At 31.8% G+C, this 21,483-nt stretch overlaps 1 protein-coding gene across 1 annotated transcript in view; it reads right to left on the bottom strand.

Annotated features, from left to right (window-relative positions):
- The window catches only part of scaf (inactive serine protease scarface), a 56,625-nt gene that overhangs the window by 21,170 nt on the left and 13,972 nt on the right, over positions 1-21,483 (bottom strand). Inside the window, exons 2-5 of the mRNA XM_033475220.2 lie at positions 14,174-14,284; positions 12,181-12,386; positions 3,626-3,815; positions 2,501-2,652 (exon numbers count right to left, since the gene is read on the bottom strand). Coding sequence (XP_033331111.2) covers positions 2,501-2,652; positions 3,626-3,815; positions 12,181-12,386; positions 14,174-14,267 — 642 coding nt within the window. The 5' untranslated portion in view covers positions 14,268-14,284. The remainder of the gene's footprint in view (positions 1-2,500; positions 2,653-3,625; positions 3,816-12,180; positions 12,387-14,173; positions 14,285-21,483) is intronic.

Genomic DNA, 21,483 nt, shown 5'->3' with positions numbered 1-21,483 from the left:
AACGGATTTACTACGATACGCGCCTGAGTTACTGTGAGCCGGCGAAAGCAATACGGGGAACGAGATGCAACGACGCGGTGGCCAGGGGGCGTAGTCCTCGCGGTATTAAGATGGAGGAAAGATTCTTGAATATGTCAGTATCGATATTTATAATATTTTGTGTTTCTAAATAGTGTCAAATGACCGTCAAAGTTTTAAAAAAATGCCGAAGTACGGCATTTTCTACGGAATATTTTTGCATATTTACGAGAAATTGTTTATCCGACTCGAAAATTGACCACGACATCTGATTCTGTAAACATTTCTGAAGAAGTAACTATAAAGAAAAAGTGTCGAAGCGGTTTTGAATTCGTACAACTCGAGGAAATATCTGCCGGCGAAGCATACACGGCGTTGTTGCCGCCGCAAGGTGTGCTGCTCGCTTCTCTCGACTCGGCAGTGCCGCAGCTGCGCGTGATCAGTGCCAATAGAGGCGTCCAATAGGACACCCATCCCATGTGTGTAACGTTTGAATTCTTTTCTAACATTTAACTGTTCTATCCTTAGTTGTTTTTATATTCCTGTGCACATTCCTGATGACAAATGTTGAATAAAAAAATTATTAAATAAAAAATTCTTTAAGAAAATTCTTTAAGATAGCTTATGTGTAACTTAAAAACTTTAAATATAAAATTTGACAGAGTTTCACAATATTCTTCGGTAATATTACTATTTTCTAAATTGTTTCAAATCTTGCAAAATTACAGTAATTATATTTATATTGAACTACGTAGGTATAACAGTACCAATTATCAATAATTCTTTAAAGCGATGAGCGAATCAGTCGGAATTTACTTAATTAAAAATTAAATTTCGAACCGTATCCAACGATACAATAATGGAGAGCATACTAAGATCACTTGGAATAACTTTTTCCTTAGCGAAAATGCAATCTATGGCTTCGTTTACAAGTTATTAACGAAAAACATTGTCCAGTGAGAAGCGAACTCGCCTAGCGCCAGGCGACCAAGTCAGTCATCGGAACTGGGCTTCGTCCACTCGTTGGCTCGGCAGCCTAGCTCTAGACGAGCTCGCCTCTCATTGGTCAGTGTTTTTCGTTAATAACTCGTAAACGAAGCAGCGGATTGCATTTTCGCTAAAGAAAAAGTTATTTTAAATGACCTTAGGAACCCCACATTTCCGAAAATTATGGAGATCAAGAAGATATATGTGTAACTGTCAAGTAAAATATTAAAATTTTCTCGTGCATCGAATATTGTAGAGGTAATATTAAATTCTACATATTTATTATTTTTTGTTTCAATGCTAAACTTAAAAAGTTTAGAAACAAAAACTTTCAATAACACGTTTTTTCGTTAAAATTAATTTAGAAATACTTGATAGATCGGTGATTAGTATTCACAGGAATATAAATAAAAACTGAAGCTAGAACAGTTAAATGTTAAAAAAGAAATCAAACGTTACTCACACAAAATGGGTGCCCCATTGGGCGTCTCTACCGGCGCTGATCACGCACAGCTGCAGCACTGCCGAGTCGAGGCAAGCGAGCAGCAAACCTTGCAGATATTTTCTCGAGTTATACGAATTTAAAAACGCTTCGACATTTTTTCTCCACAGTCACTTCTTTAGAAATGTCTATATAATCAGATATTGTGGTTAGTTTTCGTGTGAGATAAACAATTTCTCGTAAATATGCAAAAATATTCCGTAGAAAATATGTACTTCGGCATTTTTTTTAAATTATTAGAAGGCAGAAAAAAAATGTTGATTTGTTGAACAGTGTTATTATACTACAGATTATTGTGCTACAGATTATTATATATTTATTATAAAATAAAAATGGTTTGCATTAACTGCAAGATAAAGAAGCTACATAGATATTTCTTTCTTTCTTGAATTATTTTGTGAGTTAAAGATAATGTAATAGTATTATATATATATAATACACTGTTACATAATATATAATAATATATATTATTAAACTGCGAAATTTATGCATTTTTGACAAATATGAGTAGATCAAATACAAAATAGTCAAAACATATATATATAATTATAACTCGAGAAAAAGCATATATTATATATATATATATATATATATATATATAATATATATATATATGTTTTGACTATTTTGTATTTGATCTACTCTTATTTGTCAAAAATGCATAAAATTCGCAGTTTAATAATTATTTGAAATTGGCTGACTACTACGAGAAATGTAGAGATTTTGATATCATCCAATGCCTTAGATAAAAGAAATGCAAGAACGTAAGTTTTTTATTTATTTTTTGTTGTGTTTCCAAGTAACAGCAAGATTAAAAAGAAAGTATTTTGTCATTGTACAGTAAACTAGTTCCCCTGACATCTCCAAAAACTTGAAGTTATTTAGTCAAATTTTAAAAATGTTATACCGTCTAATACTTTTTTTACCTACTGTAGGTAGTAATATAGATTTTCTACTGTTTATTAATGTATTAATTTTCCATTATTTACTTACACTTAATGGTACCCGCTGCAGAAACTGTCTACTGGTCAAATGAACTGGTTCAGTGGCAACTGTACCATCCACGGTACAAAACTGTTCTTCGACGCACAGCAGAGCTGCCGCACAACCGAGTTGCACGTGCGTTGGTACACCAACGCGAACATCTGCAATGTCCGACATTATTTTTGTAAAAATGCGACACATATCAAATTTATGGTATTAAACCTGTCAAAATAAAAAATGCTGATATTTGTAAAAGGAAAAGGGAAGAAGAGAAAGGCATTATGGATGCGCAATGAACAGGAGATTGAAACGGTGAAGGAGTTTACATATTTGGGAGTAAAATTAAAAAGGACTGGGCATATGGACAGTGCAGGATATGACAGGCAACACATGCGCTGAAGTCCTGCATGAGTGACATGACCTATCTACCGCGTGAACATTATAAATCTAAATTGCCATCACGACGCAACGTAGAGCCCCTTTCTGATCGTAGTTCAAAATTGTAATGTTGCCACCCCATTTTTTGCGTAGCCTCTTTTCCTGAATTCGCTGCTCACATCGTACTCGCTGTTGCGCTGAAACACGCTGACCGTACTCGCTCTCTGATTGGCCCGTGTATTTCGTTAATATCTCATTAACGAGGCCACGGAGACCATTTTCGTTAAGGAATAAGTTACCTCAAATTACCTCAAATTTGGGTGTGACCGGACACTCTGTATTGGTTGAAACAAATCAACTCTTGTAAACTACAACAACCAGAATTTTTACCGTCGTGGTCAAAACTATACTACAGATTAACACTATTTTTATCAAAAGAGTGAAAGGACATCTTCCACAATTTTAATTCAAAATTATTTTAATCAAATAATTATTTTCTTATAATCACTAGATTGTAGATTTTATGAAAAAATAAATAGATTACAAGTATTAGAGAATATCACAATATGTTAATTTCGTTCTAATAAAATTGTTAAATAACGGAAAATGTTTCTAATTGGCTCGTGTGCTTTACAACAGTTGCAGAATATTTTCATTTTGCATAAAAATTCGCGCTCTATTAATCATGCTTCATCGATAGAAAAGATCGGTAAAAATAGTGTTAAGAGATCGGATCCAGAAAATAAACCATCTTACTTGCAGAAATCTGTTGAGTGGGAGGACCACCGAATGATTGTTGAGGTATCACAGGTCTTTGCTTCACGAATCCTGCGTTTTGACTAGTGCCGGCCGAATTTTGACCAGACGGTTCAATTTCTGAAGGTCCGACTTGAAATTTAGCGACAGCTTGGCAACAGACTTCGTCTTGAACTCTGCATGCTCGCCCCTGTTTAAAAAAAAATAGGAATTAAATATTAGTGACTGTCCTCTCGTATGTATTCTCCGCCTCAAAGGTTCTATACCGAGTGAACAAAATAACTTGATTTCTACCCAGTCAGCCAAGTCTGCTTCGACCAAATACATGTAAAACACTTGGTGGCGTATTTTGTGAAGGAAATGTGAATTTAGTGCTAAGGCTCTACTGAAAGGAGATTCTTCTCGGTATTTGGTACCAGAGGCTTGGCGTTACCAAATCAATGGCAAATCTTTGCGGAACCATTTGTAGCGAAACGTATCGTTTGAAGAGGGAACGTATCGCACTCACGTGGCACGTGGCGCTATAGGGTTTGGCCTGGATTTGGCATGGTGCCAAATTCGGTGTGAAATGCAGGAAGGGATGGCTTGGTATTTGACACAACAGCGTACGGTTAGATTGATGTCAAATTCAGGACAAATTGCTTACTGGGTAACTGACATTATTTTCCATGTTTTTGATAACGTACGAAAATAATGATAAACCTGACAAAGTCTATGATTAAAAATGGAAAATATTATGATAAATATTTTTCTCAGAAACACATTTTTCGGAATTTTCAAGTCAGTAATTTCTAAATTATTTTGTATTCAAAGTCGCGTAAAGATCACGATATTAATCTGGTTAAAAAGAATCCGATTAAATCCCATTTTAAAAAATACATCCATGACATTAAAATCACTGAAAATATTGTATGTGCTTGCTTTTACTGAATGTCTTGTGGGTGAGGATATAAATGTTTATATGGATGGATGAGAGAATGATAGAGAGAATCATAGAGGTTGGTAGCGTTGTCTGCGATATGTGAAGGTGAGAGAGGGGTATAACTAAAAGTGAAGCGTTGTATGACAGAGTTTTCCTGAGTGTAAGCACGTGTGTTTGAGCGAAGTGTGGAATTTGTATGGTATATTTATATTATGATAAATTAGTTTATTGCAAAAGAGTGTCCTTATATATCTTATGTCCATTTTCTGCATTCACAAGTATTTATTTTAGAACAATTTGCGATGATTATTTGCAAAAGAGTGCCTCTCCACGATTTTGATGGAATCTAAATATAATACACAGCTTGACATTTCGAATAACATTTGTCTACGTAAATAATGTCGTTCTGGATTAGTTTCCGATATTCACGTAGAACCTGAACCTAACCCAGACCTAACATATATTAATAACTAGCCTGCGCGGAACCTTAATATAGCAGCTCTTTAAGTTAACTGCAAGAAGCTAAAAATAAATAAAAACGAATCCATTTTTTCACAATTGTAATGGGTACAAAATAATGTAACAATATTCTTAAATTTTTCTAATATCTTCATAACATTGTAACATATCTCATTCATTCGTTTTTCTAATAAATGTCTAAAATGCGCAGTCCACTTATAACCTTCAAAGGCGTTTTAAAAACGTTCTCGAAAACTATTTTGCGAACGTTATATGTATGTATAGGTTGGGTAAGTGATTGGTTTTCATTATTTGCTTAGAAAGCTCGCGCATTATTATAAATAGATTGTATATTGATTGTCGTTACGTGTTTCTAGAAACAGTAAACAAACAGAAATTAATGTAACGCGACATTTTTTATAAAGGAAAAAGATACATGTTTCGAACAATACGACATATTTATCAAAATCGGACAATAGAGAACCCTTTTGTAAATAATTACCAAATTCTCTATTTATCGCAACATATGTCCCTTAGAATCAAACAACGTTTATCTTCGATCTGTCTTCGTGTTATCAATAACAAGTGAAATATTCAAATTAATGAAGTTATTTTGTTGTGTAGAAAATTGTTGTGCCCATCATTGGTATTGAGAAAGGCGAACAATCTAGGAGTATCACATTATTTTGTTTCATAATCTATTACGATTGTAACTTCCTCCATTTATTGCAACAATAATAAGAATAATAAAATGTAATAAATATAATATAATAATTATTTATAAAATATATAATATATATAAATATATATAATAATTTGTAATAAGTATAATAAAAAATTTCGCATGTACTATGAAAGAGCTTGATACGATTCAATTTTTGTGGAATTTGTGATACTAAAGATTATAAAAATCAGTAACATTATCCCTAATCTACAAGTATAATTACCAAAGTTTATTTATAATAGAGTAAACATTGTAGAAAAATCTATAAAATAAACATCAAGGGCAGAAATTGTGGTCAAAATTATATCATTGAATTTTGTGCATTTGTGATTCAAATGGATAAACGTTAAATCTTAAAATAGTATCAAAATTGAGATAATTAAAAATAAAAGGATGTTACGACTTGTATTCTGTTGAGTACTTTTATTTTGTATTATAGGTTTGTAGTGCAGTCACAGAGAAATGGTAACTATTTGTGTTACAATTACCATTTGCTATGTCTGTTAAAATGTTTGTGAGAACGTAATCACGTAATCATTCGTGACTTTTCAACGTTCTCAATTATTTTTAGCGAAGGTCGAAACACAAAATGAAACCAAAGATTGGAAAAATTCGCATGAAGAAGACTGCACACAGTCCGATTGATAAAATATTTAGAAAGCATCGTAGCGTGGGTACACACTTTCAAAATCGGTCGACGCGACCGAGAGGTTAGCACGGTACGAACAAAGGTTTGTGTAAATTCTACGAGGCAGGTCTGATTGTGCAAACAAGTTTTTTCCTATGCCACCTTTAAGACGATTGGAAGGTCTTCTTCGAGTAGCACTTCAAACCATTTACTTATCGCTTCATGATATCATAACTGACGTCAAACCGAGTTCAATGATCTTCGTGTGATTAATGATTAAACTATGATTCAATTGATTAATGATTAAACTATGGCATAACCGCGCGCGCGCGGGCGTTGATCGAAAGTGTTAATCAGAATCACTGTGTTGAAATTCACAAATCAAATTATTCCTCAAGCATCCTTCAGGTTTTATAGGTCGTGTACGTAACGGGATCTCATCGATTTCATTAAACTCAAGGAAAAAAGACAAATTGTGATAACCGGATCGAAATTTTATACGGACTTCGACGAGATAAAAAACTGAATACGTGAATACCGATGAGTTTATCAAGGTGATCTGTTTAGTAGCTTTCTTGTACTTTTGAATTAATAGTACTTATTAAACTTCAAATAGTACATGATTCCTAACCGCTGGAGAAACCAAAGAGAAAAAAATATGAATTAACACTAGATTTACTTTAATTGAGGCTTTTGCAAAAAAAATAGTTCCAAATCAATTTACACGAAAAACTTCATTGAAAACATTTTTTACATGTAAAATCTTTTAAAATACATTTTCCGCAAACATTTTTATTATATTTAGCACAAAGGCTCGTAACCGATTTCTATTTCTAACCCTGACATATAACCAAGCTAACTAATAAATTGACAAGATCGAACATGAATGTTTACGCATACGATGTTTTTAGAATACTGATAAGAGCTTCCTACATGTAAGCCAAAAATTTCATGCGTTTAAAGCAATTAACTGTTAAACCATTTTATTTGTCAAATTGACTCATAACCGTAAAAATAGGTTATACCACATTCGACAATGCGAAATGAAGGGGTCGGCGGAGGGGAGGAATTTATATTTACCTATATTTCATTATGTAACTAAAAACTAACATATGTATTTAAAAAATAATATTTAAGTTTTATATGCAGAGTGTTCTACGTAACTATCGCCACGAATTTTCAAGCACTTCCGACAGTCTAACGGAAAATGTTCCGAACAAAAGTGAATCAGTTTTTGGTCAGCTATAGATTGCTATATAAAAAACTTAGGAAAAAATGTTTTATTCCAAAAAATCAAGGCCGTATTCATCAAATTGCATGATATATTTTTTACTTCATATTATTGTAGCTCGTTGTCAAAACGAATTCGGATGCCCTTGATGTAAAAAAAAGTGAAATCAATGAAGTGATGCTGCTTTAGATGTTCCACACTTCGAACTGGTACAATGTAAACTAAAACAATTTTCATCGAAAATATATCACTTCATTGTTTTCATTTTCTTTTTATGTTGAGATCATCCGAAGGTCATGGTATAACAGGTTGTTAAATTCGACTTAACACGAACTACAATAATATGAAGTGAGTAAAAAATATATCATGTAATTTAGAAAAATGAAGGTGACCTTGACTTTTTAGAATGAAACATTTTTTCAAAAATTTGTTAAATTGAGATCTGTAGCTGATTTAAAACTGATTAACTTTTGCTGGGAATATCTTTTTGTCACACTGTTGGAAGTGCTCAAAAAATCGTGGCGACTGTTACATGGAATATCATTTGTATATGTATGTATATAGCAATAAAATTTTAAACAAGTTAAATTTTCTCAGTCCGTAAATCTAGTATTACATAAGTTCAGAAAAGGAGATAAGTAAGATTAGTGTCCAAACAACATATTACATATAGTACAGTAATATAGCGTAGTATGACGTAATATAATACAGTACATATAATATAATAGGATATAATACACTTAATACATGTAATAATAAATAATAGGCTTTAAAGAGAGAATTAAAGAAACGAACGTTAAATGAAATAGATATGCATAAGAGAATTGTAAACCAAATCCAAAGGTTGCGATATTGAAATAAAGGTATTAATCATAATACTAATGTACTACAAGATTCCTAACAAGGAATCTGCCAAGTCTGCTTCGATTTCACATTTAGGCTGTTTCATGACTATAGTAAACAGATTAAATAAGAACATTCTAAACTATAGTATACTAGTTTACTAATGTAAACTGTAGTAAACATTGTGAACAAAGGAACTGTAACATTACTGTAATGTTAATAGTATTTTTTCTAAAGGGTTCGGACGACACATTTTTTAATATTCACGACAAAAATAAGTCTGTAAATTACAAAAGGGTTAAAGACATGAACAGAATTCATGAATTTCAAATAAATTTTGTAATAAATCTTATTGATTATATTGTTTGTCATATCTCGTTTAAAAGCGTATTTATTACTTAAGGGTATTTAATCTATCTAATTGAAAGTAATCCTTGAATGTTTAATCAAATTAAGTTTGGACCGAGTTTATAACATTTCGAAGTTGCCGTTTACTTGGATCCTGTCTTTTGCAATTGATACATTCGTAACAAAAATGAAAGGACAAGGGACAGTACTGTATGTATTAATCACAAAATGATTGCATTTATTCGAACAAATATCCGAATCTTATTTTTTATACTGTTATCGAACACCATTTTTAAACCATTGTAAGTTACCTGATTTTATGAATACATAATATGTTATTCTTTTTTAATCAATTAAAAATTGATATAAATATATTTTTTGAATTTATATCCAGTTGTATTTCAATTGAATGTTTGTCAAAATGTCTAATTTTTACTTGGAGCAAATGTACTTTCCACCGAATCCATTAGTCAAAATGTCGAATTTCAATTTCAAAATAAGTGGATCCTTTCTTCGCACCTTTCACAAAATCAGAAGAGGATGATCACGGGCGCATGGCGCAATAGTTTGAAATCATGGGAAGATTATAATGAGTCGCTCGATAAGTCATCATCATTATCCTCCTCCTCGCTTCGAAAGCGGGCCTCCAAATAAGAGATCCAGAATCACGAATCCCTTACCCCTCTAAACAAGATTCGGCCGACTACGTAATTCGTTCTGACTTCATAATATGACCTTGACTATTGCGTCAGATATCGTTAAATACATCTTCTTTTGATTGGAAAAAATGTCGACTACGAATGTGTAGTATTTCGTGAAAAAAGCCATGTTCTTCTTGCGTGATCGACTTGCGTGATGAAAAAAATATCGCTTTTTTATTTACTCCGAGAGAACGCTCTTTCTACTATATTACGATTTCGTAAGAAGCTACAGCGATTCGTAACGGTAGCTGTCTAGTCATTACTAAACTGTGAATTTTATGGATTAGTGATGAAATTTGGTAGTTGTCATTTAAATTAGTTTAAAAATCGAAGGAATTTAGAAATCTATTATTTTTAATCCATTAAAACGATTAAAGGAAGAATGGACTTCCTAATCAGTCTCTATTTCCTGTAATCGATGCAGACAATTCCTATTTTGCGAGGAAATCAACGAAATGTTTCGTTGCATCCAACTAAAGCTGAACAATTTGTTTAGGGTTTTGTATTTTACTTCCTATACAGGGTGAGTCTTGTAAATGACAACATCAAATAACTCAAGTATTTGTACGAATACATACATATAAATTTTTCTTATACATTACATCAACAGCAAGAAATAATAGGTAATTATGTAACAGGTTAAAATTCACTTTTAAATAATTTGATCAGATTGAAGTTAATCTCAATAGTATTTCTATTAATTTTTACAATGAGTGGGTCGATTGCAGAAAATAAGTGCTGTTTTTCGAACGTTATAACTTTTTTAAAACTAAACTAAGTGAGTTGAGTTTCTTTTTTTAATGTTAGAGGGTCTATTTTACTGTACAGTTACTAAAATACAGTTTTTTAAATTTTGCTATTACTTGAAATGACAAAAAAATAACAAACTCACTTTTCTTCAATGTTTTATCCGATTTTGTAATGAAAATTTAAAAAATGCATTTGGTAGTCCTCAGTCTATTTTCTTGTAAGCACAATTTCAATAGTGCTTACAGCTATAATACAATAGTGTGACAGCTATAATACTGTCACATATTATAATGCTACTCGACTACACTTCGAACACTCATTGTAAATTGATTGAAATAAAATAGCTTTCGATATTAACACTTGTTGTTCAACCCTATATTGTTCAAATCAAGATCATTTGAAGGTCATAGTATAGTAGGTCATTCATTTTTTCATCATAACACTGCAAAGTCAAAAATACAGGGTGTCATTTAAAAAAGTCAAGATAACCTTTACTTTTAGTCGAAAAACAATAGTTTTTCAAATTTGTTGTATTTCAATATATAGCCAACTAAATACTGATTAACTTTTATTCGAAACATTTTTCTGTCAGACTGTCGAAAGTGCTTGAAAAATCGTAGCGACACGTTACATGCCACACCCTGTATAACATGCTGGAGCTTTCGTTGAAATCGGTTGATGTTGTTCGGAACTGTTACTGTGCGTCAACTGATTTCAATGAAATTTTCAGCATGTATATGTTACCGAGATCTAAAAAATATATTTTTTAACGTATTTTTAACGTTTTTTTACATTTTTTTATTCCAAGTAACAGCAAAATTTAAAAAAGATCTCTCAATGATTGTATAGTGAACTAACCCCTCCAAAATTTACAAAAACATTCCAGTCATTTAGACCAGTTTTAAAAAAAGTGATAACGATTTTAAAAGGTGTAATTAAATTCTATTGTAAGAAATGTATCGGTAGATTGTACCGAAAAACAAATATTTTCTAGCGAATTATGTTTAATGAAAATTTCTTGTAGATATAATTTCTAAACGCTCAGTCCAAAAATATAAAAAATAAACTGTATTTTCCAAATTGTAATATTGTAGGAGCGACACAATTAATCAGTTAAATACAATTAATAAATATAATTGAAGTACCACAATTAACATATGTGATATTAAATACAATTATATCCTTTTGCTGTAAATTAATTTCATACTTATTGTACAGTTGCTAATACCAAGTAGAAATATAATTAACACATTTATCGTCCACTTAGCGACCATAAATACTGGATAAAATGAAAATTTAAAAATTATTTAATACAACGAAGATCGAAAAGTTAAGAATTATGATATTAATCATTCTATCGAATGATTATACTCAATCCATCAGCGTAAAAATTAACTTTTACGTTTGATTGCAACATGTCACATGGTTTTACTTTCGAGACATTTTCGCTTGAACTTCTGATCTTTAATACTCAGTATCAGTAGCGTTTTAAATTCCATTATTTTATCGAGCCTACCGAATTTATTGGCATAATTTTCTTCTAATAAATATGTAAATAGTACAGAATGTCTTAAAAAGATTGCGTAACGTTCAACCAGTTGAATCCTGAGGTCTTTTGAAATCATTTTGCCCTAGCGAATATGTTCTGTGCGGTGTCGTTAACGAATTATTAACAAAAAACACAGACCAATCAGATAGCAAGCTCAACGCAGCATTGGCTGCGCTGGAACGCACCAGCCGTTCCCGCTTTCTGATTGGTCCGTCTTTTTCGTTAATAACTCGTTAACAAAGCCGCGGATTGCATTTGCGCTAAGGAAAATGTTGTTTCGAATCGCCTCAGGAATCACCCCTTTCTGAGTGTAACGTATCTCGTGAAAACACCTCGTAGTCTACAGTTCACTTAACGCATAAACTTAAATAAGAAATAAGAAAAGATTGAGAAATTTTACCTTATTCGCTAGAAGGTTATTGTTGGCAACGTGAACGTAGCCATTAAGGCAGTCAGCTTTCTTGACGCAGATCCTGTTTTGCCCAAAACAGCTAATGGTAAAATCTGCCGTTTGCTCCAAGAATGACGACGATTTTGAGTTATCGACATCAAAGTAATCCGTATTAGCCGTTTGTTGAACAAACTGTTGCTCGGGAACTTCGAATGCTGTTTAGGTGAGAGACATATATACAATCAGTGATTAAATTCAAATTTTGCAACAATGTTATTAGGTTGTTGCATATGAGATGTCTGATCTTCATCAATAACTTCGTTGGTAACTCTACCAGTAACTTCATCGATAATTTTAAACAAATATGATTTTCTTCTCGATAAAGATTATACTATACAATTTTTAGCATTTTTTATTTTTGATAACGTCACTTCGATAACGCCTTACTAAGAAATTTTAACATTTTTTTCCTCTGCATAATAATAATCTACATAGATTTTTATGCGCTAAACGCGAATTCGAAATTCATTTTTTCCATCACCTTCAGTTTTTTTTAATTTGTATAAAAAAGTATAATTATCAATTCATATAATTATTTCTTCCCTCAGCGTATTAATATGAGCACGACTTTTGACAAAGTAAGAGAATAGATATAGCGAGCGCAAGCAATAAAGAAAATTAAATTTTCAATAATTTTCGACTTGTCTCTCTCTCTCTTTATAATTGTAGCATCAATAGATAGCTGAGATTATACTGGTTATAATGAGTTCACACACGACGTAAATCGGATTAATTAATAAGTAATCTACAGGGTGAGTCGCGTAACAGGCACACCATAAATAACTTTTAAATTATGCTTCTTATGAAAAATGATTAAATACTTAGTTTCAAAGGTGAATAGGTTGTATGTAGATAGGTTTCCAAGTTCTCAATATCAACTAATTCAACGTTATTTGAGGTGTGCAAGTTACGTGACTCATCCTTTATAATAACAAGCTTTCCGATAAAGGTGTAATCCGATTTGCATCATGTTTGATAAAAGAATGTTGGAGATGATGGAGAAGATGTTAGAGGAGAGTGGGGTTGAGTCGTGTAAATTTAACCGTACGTATTTCAATCACTGTTGAAATTATATTATATTAAATAATGTAACTATATTTATTATATTAAATTATGTTGTACTATGTATATTATATTGTATCTCAAATTCGTGTTTTCATCCATATTCTACTAATATTATTTTTTTTATCAAAATGCACGGCTATACAGTAACCTGCTGCTCGCGATAATTTGTACCAGCGTTCTTTTTTCGTAAATAGTAAACATTAAAAAAGGACGGAAGGGGAGGAAGTTATACTGTATTTTATCGGCAATATGGTAGTGTATTTCAATTTTTTTAATATTTGTCGAAAAACAAAGGCGATTTATATATAATGTAATTAATATTTATATATTTATGTAATATTCTGTGGTCTTCACGCAAATAACTTTTTTTGCGGAGAAAACGAAAAACACTGACTAATGAGAGGCGAGATCAGCTGACGCAAGGCGGCCGAGCCAATGAGAGGTTGGAGCTCGGTACATCTCAATGGCTCGGCTGCCTTGTGCCAGTTGATCTCACCTCTCATTGGTCAATGTTTTTCTTTAATAACTCGTAATCAAAGCCATGAATTGCATTTGCGCTAAGGAAAAAGATACTTTAAATGATCTATAATCCGAACTTAATCTAGTCATTGAATAAAGTGCGCTTGTACTCAGAATAAAGTGTACTTGTAATCCAACAATAAATTTAATTTTCTGCGATTATCTCGGAAATTAAAGCCGAGATGCGGTAACATGTGTAGGGAGAAGTTGTTCTGAATGATGACCTGAACAACAACATATTTCAAAAGGAGGCGTGTAAACTTCTAAATAATTGCCTTAACGATTAGCTGTAACAACGTTAGATTCACTAATGTGTTTCAGAATGTGTTTATAAAACGTAGAATGGTAGTATACAGACCTATCTGTTGCTCATAGTCTCCTGGCGATGGAAACGCATTCGTTGAAAGAACTGTGACAGCTAATATTAGAAGGTTGACCAGCATTTTCTTCATACTTCCCGTGGGAACATCTGTAACAAGTAAGAAATTTTTTCTGAAATGAATGTTATTTAGTGCGGCCAAAGAAAATATCGAAACAACGGATTTTGTGCATTAATGATTTATAAGTTTGTGTCATTGGTCATGAGACGCGGCAACGTCTCACGCCAAGTAATTGAGTGAAGCACAACGCTAACTCCGTATCTTTTCTTTGACCAAAACGGCCAAAAATTTTAATAACGATTTATTCGTTTAAACCATTCTGTAATTAATTTTAACGATCGCACAATTGTCTAGTGTCACCATGCGTGGACAAAAAGTCCTCAAACATGTCAACTAGGATAAAAATTGTTGAGATATTGAGATATCAATTTCACGTATAATTATTATATATAATTTTCCATTTTCAGCTTTCGATACTACACACACTGTACACTTTTGTGACTCACATTTTTGCCGATAGGTGGCTTCGACACTTTATTCTGATTAAATTTTGAACGATAAATTTTGAACTAAAAGGTAGAAAATATAATAAAAGCTAATACAATCTAGGTTGAAGAATTTTGTAATAACATGCCTTAACACGGGAGAAATTGTTACACGATAAAAAATGAATTAAGAATCAAGAGACGCGGTAGCATTTCGCGCCATGTAGTTGTTTCATTTTTAATATCATTACATGTTATATTTAACTCTCTATACTATTGTATACATAACGTGTGTTATTGTTGATCGTGTCAACATAACGTTCAAATCTTGAAATTTCAAATTGTTTTAAAATCCCTTTAAGTGCTCTGTAGACCGCTTCTATTTCTAACTACTCTGTGTTAAATTATTATGTTTTTCTTACTAAGAGATGAGGCGACATCTTTTATCAAGATACACAAGAAAAGGTTAAAAAATATAATAAAAGCTTTGGACTCCTTATCCGAACATTTATTTTTACAATAGTCTGGTAGTCATACATTCTATTTTATAATCATTGTATTATTTAGATACATTATCACCTAGAAGAGAACTTGAATGAAATTTTTCAGTAATAGAATGTTTCGGTATCAGGATATTACAAAAATAAATCTTCGGATAAGAGAATCCTACTGTATATAGATTGACGTAGATTGACTGTATCCTATTGTATGTGATTATATTATATTGGCTGGCGCGAGGCAGCCCAGCCAACGAACGCGCACGAAGTCCAGTTCCGCTGATTGGTTCAGCCGTCTCACGTCAGTTTATCTCGCCTCTCATTGGTCACTGTTTTTCGTTAATAACTCGTAAACAAAGCTGCGAATTGCATTTGTGCTAAGGAAAAAGTTACTTCAAATGACCTCAGGAATCCTTCATTTCCCGATTTTGATTAACTTTTGGGACACCCTGTACACATATACGTTGCGTTAACTGAGAAGAAAAATCCGCAATTTCTCATGAAGTTTTCCTCCGGAATATTTTTATACAACTATTAATAATTTTAATACTTAGGTGTTCCCATTTAAATGTTCCATCCTTTATATTTCGTATTTTATTTTAAACTTCCATATACGTATGTATATCAATCGGATTAATTGGCCAATCGTTTATTCGGCTAGGGATGCAGTCTCACGGGAGGGAGTCTATTGTATAAGCATACCGACAGTATTAACTTATAACACTGTTACTACAAAAGTTTTACTTCGGTTGGGTATTCACGGTTGTGAAGTACGTTATAATAAGTGCTAAAATATTTACAATATATTTTTATGGTATTTTTGTCCACTATAGTACCGAACGATGGTATTCTAATCAGTTTTATGTTATTTTGTTCTTTTATCAAGATATGAAGGTCAATTTCAATTATTTAAATGTAATAGTTAATATTTCTTCCCGAATTCGGATAAAGCGTTGAATTCTACATTAAAAAGTATTATACCAAATAGGTACACTAAAATACATGGTAACTGATATATTAGCAAAATAAATTTTCTTTCAACTGATGTTCGAACTGTTTCCCGTAAAAATCAATACAATTACGTAATCTTATTATTAGAGAGCGAGAAACATTTTCAAGAGTTTCTGCTGTCATTGCAGAGCATGCACGACTAATACGTTGTTGCTTATATTGTTACCTATGTTGCATTAAATGCAGCATAGTGTTTAACGATAAACTGTGTTTACCGATCGGCTACTCGTAAACAAAATCGTCTGACTACGTTATGTTAACAGCGACGTTGATACAGCGTAAATGCTGTATCCACTAAATAATTTACTTTTGCTAATATCTCAGTAACTATGTATTTTAGACTCCATCTAGTGTAATACTAATAATTGAAAGTCACCTTCACATTTTGATAAAAAAGCAAAAAGACATAGAACTGATTAGAATACTATGTGTCACCCTAGAAGCCATGCAGCTTCTATCTCAAACATTTCTTCGTAAATATTTTATGGGTTACTTCATTTCGTCATATTACGACACTCGCCCTGTACACAGGATGACCCATTTAAATCTATCCAGTCAAATACATATCTTCGAAACCGTTGATGATAGTAAAAAATGTTTCAAAAATGTTTCTTTCGTAAAAAAGATCTTTCGTAAAAAAATTTTTCGTAAAAAATCTTTGCATTCAGATTGAAAGTCGTATTTTTGCACTATGCATTACTATAATTCAAATATCTTCTAAACCAATGATTTTTCGCGATAAATGCCTTAGTATTTTTATCAAGAGAACGGCGAAGTGAATCGACTGGTATGAAAAAAAAATATGATTCCATTTAAAAGATTAAAGTTGAAAAATCTTTTTAATATCAGATTACGCGCCCTTGAAAACCATTTAAATTTCGTTTGAAACATTTTTTAGTATAATCGTCGGTATCGAAGATATTTGACTCGATCGATTTGAATGGGTTTCACTGTATATAGTATATCAGAATACTAGCATTTTGTAAAATGACAACAAGAATTTCAAGTAACTACATACATATATAGATTTCCATTTAAGAATTCATTGATCCAGTCTCAACTACGAAATTAATCTCAAAATTACTATTCAATTGAGCACTCACTGTACGCGGGAATTCAATATTTAGTCGCAAAAATTCGCCTACGATAGCATTATTGCGGCGGACGGAACAAGCACGTAAAGCATGTTCCCGAATGTTCGAGTATTGCGGCCTCCTTAACGAGGAGAAAAGGAACGAATATCCCAGAAATACGTTTCGGATCGTAAAAATGTTGATTTTCTCCGCGCGGAATGTGCAATAACATTAAGCTGAATATCTTGCACGGGGGAAACTCATCTCTGGAACAGGAATAAGATGTTCCATCGGCGAGCAATCATTTATTTCCATGGAAGCGAAAACGTTCGCTTCCCCGTGGCTGTTCGATCTACAGTTATCCAACAACAACAGTAGAGAAAGTCAAAAATGTGATTCTCATTTTGCTCGGTGACAGGATTTTATTGGAAGATTAGCGGCGCACTTAAGTGCTTACGAAACATCAAATACTACTGACGGCTCTGTTCTTCTTTTTATACTCTTATTACGTAAATCCGCCTCCTCGCAGTTCCGGATTCTCGAAATTATTTAAATATTTCGCACGCCTTCTTTCGATTCGTTCGCCGCAGAATTTAGCACTCGCTATTGACAATTTCCGCTTTACAGGTTTAAGCTGGTGCTCCACCTTCTCGCGACCTATTTATTTCTGAAACTGGTTCGTTCTTCGAGTTCTTTTGGAATTTTCAACACGCCTTTCTATTTTGTTGTATAATAGATCTGAAATGAATTTATATTATGAATTTAACTTAATAATTGAGAGATCGTTCACCTTAACCATTGGAGTGTGGAATGTACAGGCAACTTATCAGTAGACTCCGGATTTTAATGCGGAAACTAGAAACTAAATAGTAAGTTCATTCCTTCCTTCAACACTTTAACCACTTAGCTGCGTCGATCTATTTTTAAGATCAAATAGTTTGTCTCGGCAAGTTGTTCTATTATTTTTAAATGTGCGAAATTTGTGAGCATCTTAAAATGTAAAATTGCCATTTACTTATGACGCGTATACACGTCGTCCACAGCTGAGAAGTTAATAAATAAAAGATAAAACATTGATATTTTTAAATTCTTTTAATCTTTCTTCTATTTTAAATTACAACCGCCCAATTCCGGCGTAAATGCACAAAATCTTATCAGATTTCTCAGTTCCGTGCAACATATTGATGTTAATAACAAGGTCTTCGTGTCATTTTCGAATCATTTGGAATTTCATAAAATGTTCATTCAATTTGTTTGTTCAACGAGAAAATTTGAAATTTTCAATTAAGGCTATTTGCACAATTATTTCATCGAAGAGAATAGTAACATGATTGAGCATAGTTAAATTTAAATCAAATTCATTTGATGTAACGAATTATTTCACGAATGAGTTCTTCCAAATACATACTTTGTCACAATGTCACAGTATACCTGAGTAACTTTAATATTCGAATATTATAAAATTTGTACTTTGTGACAGAAAAAAACATCGTCAGATAGAATATGAAGACACTGTATCTAATTAACAATAGTATACATTTTATTCACATAACTGACGATATTTATTAAATGGTAAATTTTAGATGGGAACAATGTCTGATTTTAGCGTTACTTTAATATTCGGACACTTCAAGATACATATACAGGATGTGGCACGTTACTGCCGCCACAATTTTTCAAGCACTTCGATAGTCTGACATTAAAATATTTTCAATGAAAGTTAATCAGTAGGCTATATATTATAATACAACAAATTTCAAAAACTACTGTCTTTCGACTACAAGTCAAGGTCACCTTGACTTTTTTAAACGACACCCTGTATTTTTCATTTCGCAGAGATACTGCTGATGAAAAAATAAATACAATGACCTACTATACTATGACCTTCAGTTAACCTTGACTTCAGCAATTTACTGTAAATTGATTGAAATTAAATAGCTTTCAATATCAATGCTTTTGTTGTTCAACTTTAAATAGCTGAAGTCAAGGTCATCTGAAGGTCATAATATAATAGGTCATTAAATTCATTTTTTTATCAGCAATAACATTACGTAAGCAAAAATAAAGTGTGCTATTTAAAAAAGTCAACGTGACTTTGATTTTTAGTCGAACAACAATGTTTTTGAAATTTCTTGTATTTTAATATGTAGCCGACTAAATACTGACTAACTTTCATTGGAAACATTTTTTTGTCACACTGTCTAAAGTTCCTGAAAAATCGTGGTGACAGTTTCGTGCCACATCCTGTAGATGAATATTTTGTTACCTTTCCTAATTAAGAAGTGATTTAATATTTCATAGAGTAACCTGCTTAGCTAATACCTTTTTCCACCCGTTGTAGCATATTGCAGATTATCTTTTTTAAATTTTCTGTATTAATATTAACCCTCCTTTTTTTAAATGTTGTTTCAACATTTCTTTCGACGTTATTGGAATTTTTCTAATTCGTCTCATAAGTTCTCAATAGGATTGAGATCCAATGACGCTGAAGTGACATTAAGGCTAATTTTTCGTTTATCTATGTATTTCTAGCTGAAATTTATGTAAAAATTAACTTTTTCTTGCGTTTCATATTGTTTAGTTCTTTAGTTATACAACTAAATATTTTTAGAACGTTGAAGGCTTAAATTTGATATGAAATCAATGGAAAATAAAAATAATGCAAATGTCCCAATTACCGATGCTTCAAACAGTTACTTGTACCAGTTATCGTAACGTGACCGAAATACCGATAAGACCTAAATATGCAATGAAGGGAAAAAATCCTTCATGGTATATTAAAGTAAAGTATATAAATGTCAAAATACAAAAAACATCGATTTAGTGTAAAAACTTATTTAGATCAGTATTAATGAGTAAATAGGTCAAAAATGCATTCTAATTTTACAAAATAATTCGTATGCATTAACAAATAACAGATAACAAGATATATTTACATGTGTCTTGTACATGACTGTCCAACCACATAATGTTGATTCGGTCATACAAGTTGTAACAAAAAAAATACATACTATGAACAAATCACGACAGAAACGACATCGATTATAAATAAATAATAAGTTTTAAAATGTCAAACTTCTTAAAACATATTATTAAACAATAGAGGTATAAAACTAGTAATACAAATTTGAAACAAAATTTTTATAACTTTTTAACTTGATTTTATGAGGCGTTCGAATACTTATGTGACGTGAAAATTCGATGTTTTTTAATATTTTTTAAATTATGTAGACAACGTTTTCTACTAAATCGAAAGTTTTAGTATTTCGACATTTATTATACTCTACTTTAATATACCGTAAAGGATTTTTTCACTTCTGATAGAAGTCGTATTTTGTTAATAAAGACTTGTACATATTTATGTTCATTAACTATGCCCAAAAGCTAACATCTTCAATGTATACTTATTTAAATATATGTCGTAGAAATGTGTTTGCATACTTTCATGTATGAGTATAATACTTGAGTGTATGTACATAAAAGAAAATATCATTTGAATTTTTTATCTCTGTTTACCCGGACGATTAACATCACATCATGGAAGATATTATCCTGAAAGAGATATACAAAGATGAAATTTTTGATCTGTGTGGCCACGTGAATAGCGACGATCATGTTGAATCAATAACAGGATAATTAAAGAAAAACGTAATTCTTATCGTAGATGGAACTTATATTTTTCAACACAATAATGCTACACTAAAAAAAACTAAATCTGCGCAGCAATTTTTTATTAAATATTCGAAAAAATTTTAGAATGACCCACTGTATCACTTGATCTAAATACCAAAGAGTACAACTAACAATAAGACTTTCGACCAAAATTACATATATATCGTTCTCAAAAAATGTGGAGCGTTTCTAAATCGAATATGATGTACATTTTATAATTTTAATGAAACAAGACACACACACACAAGTGATAAAATTTTATTTTATTCAGAAACTGTACATTTCCATACAAGTTCCATGGGAATAAAATTCTTTTTGAATCTTCATTAAAAACAATCTCTATGCAATAAATAAGATAAAACAGCTAGATTTATTTAACAACATTTTTTATTAAATTAAATTGATTTAAAATTAAAGAAACGATATGACAATCAAAACGTAAGTGTTATAGTTTTATTAGAGATATTGACATTTATTATTGAGATATTTATCAACATTTCAATGTCGAGCATAACGGAATAAGACAGTCAAATGTCACTTAATTATTGAC

The sequence above is a fragment of the Megalopta genalis genome, chromosome 5, assembly GCF_051020955.1.
Source record: "Megalopta genalis isolate 19385.01 chromosome 5, iyMegGena1_principal, whole genome shotgun sequence".
In the NCBI taxonomy this organism is placed as follows: domain Eukaryota; kingdom Metazoa; phylum Arthropoda; class Insecta; order Hymenoptera; family Halictidae; genus Megalopta; species Megalopta genalis.
Note: the sequence above shows the minus strand (reverse complement) of the source record. Positions and strands in the feature narration are given on the sequence as shown.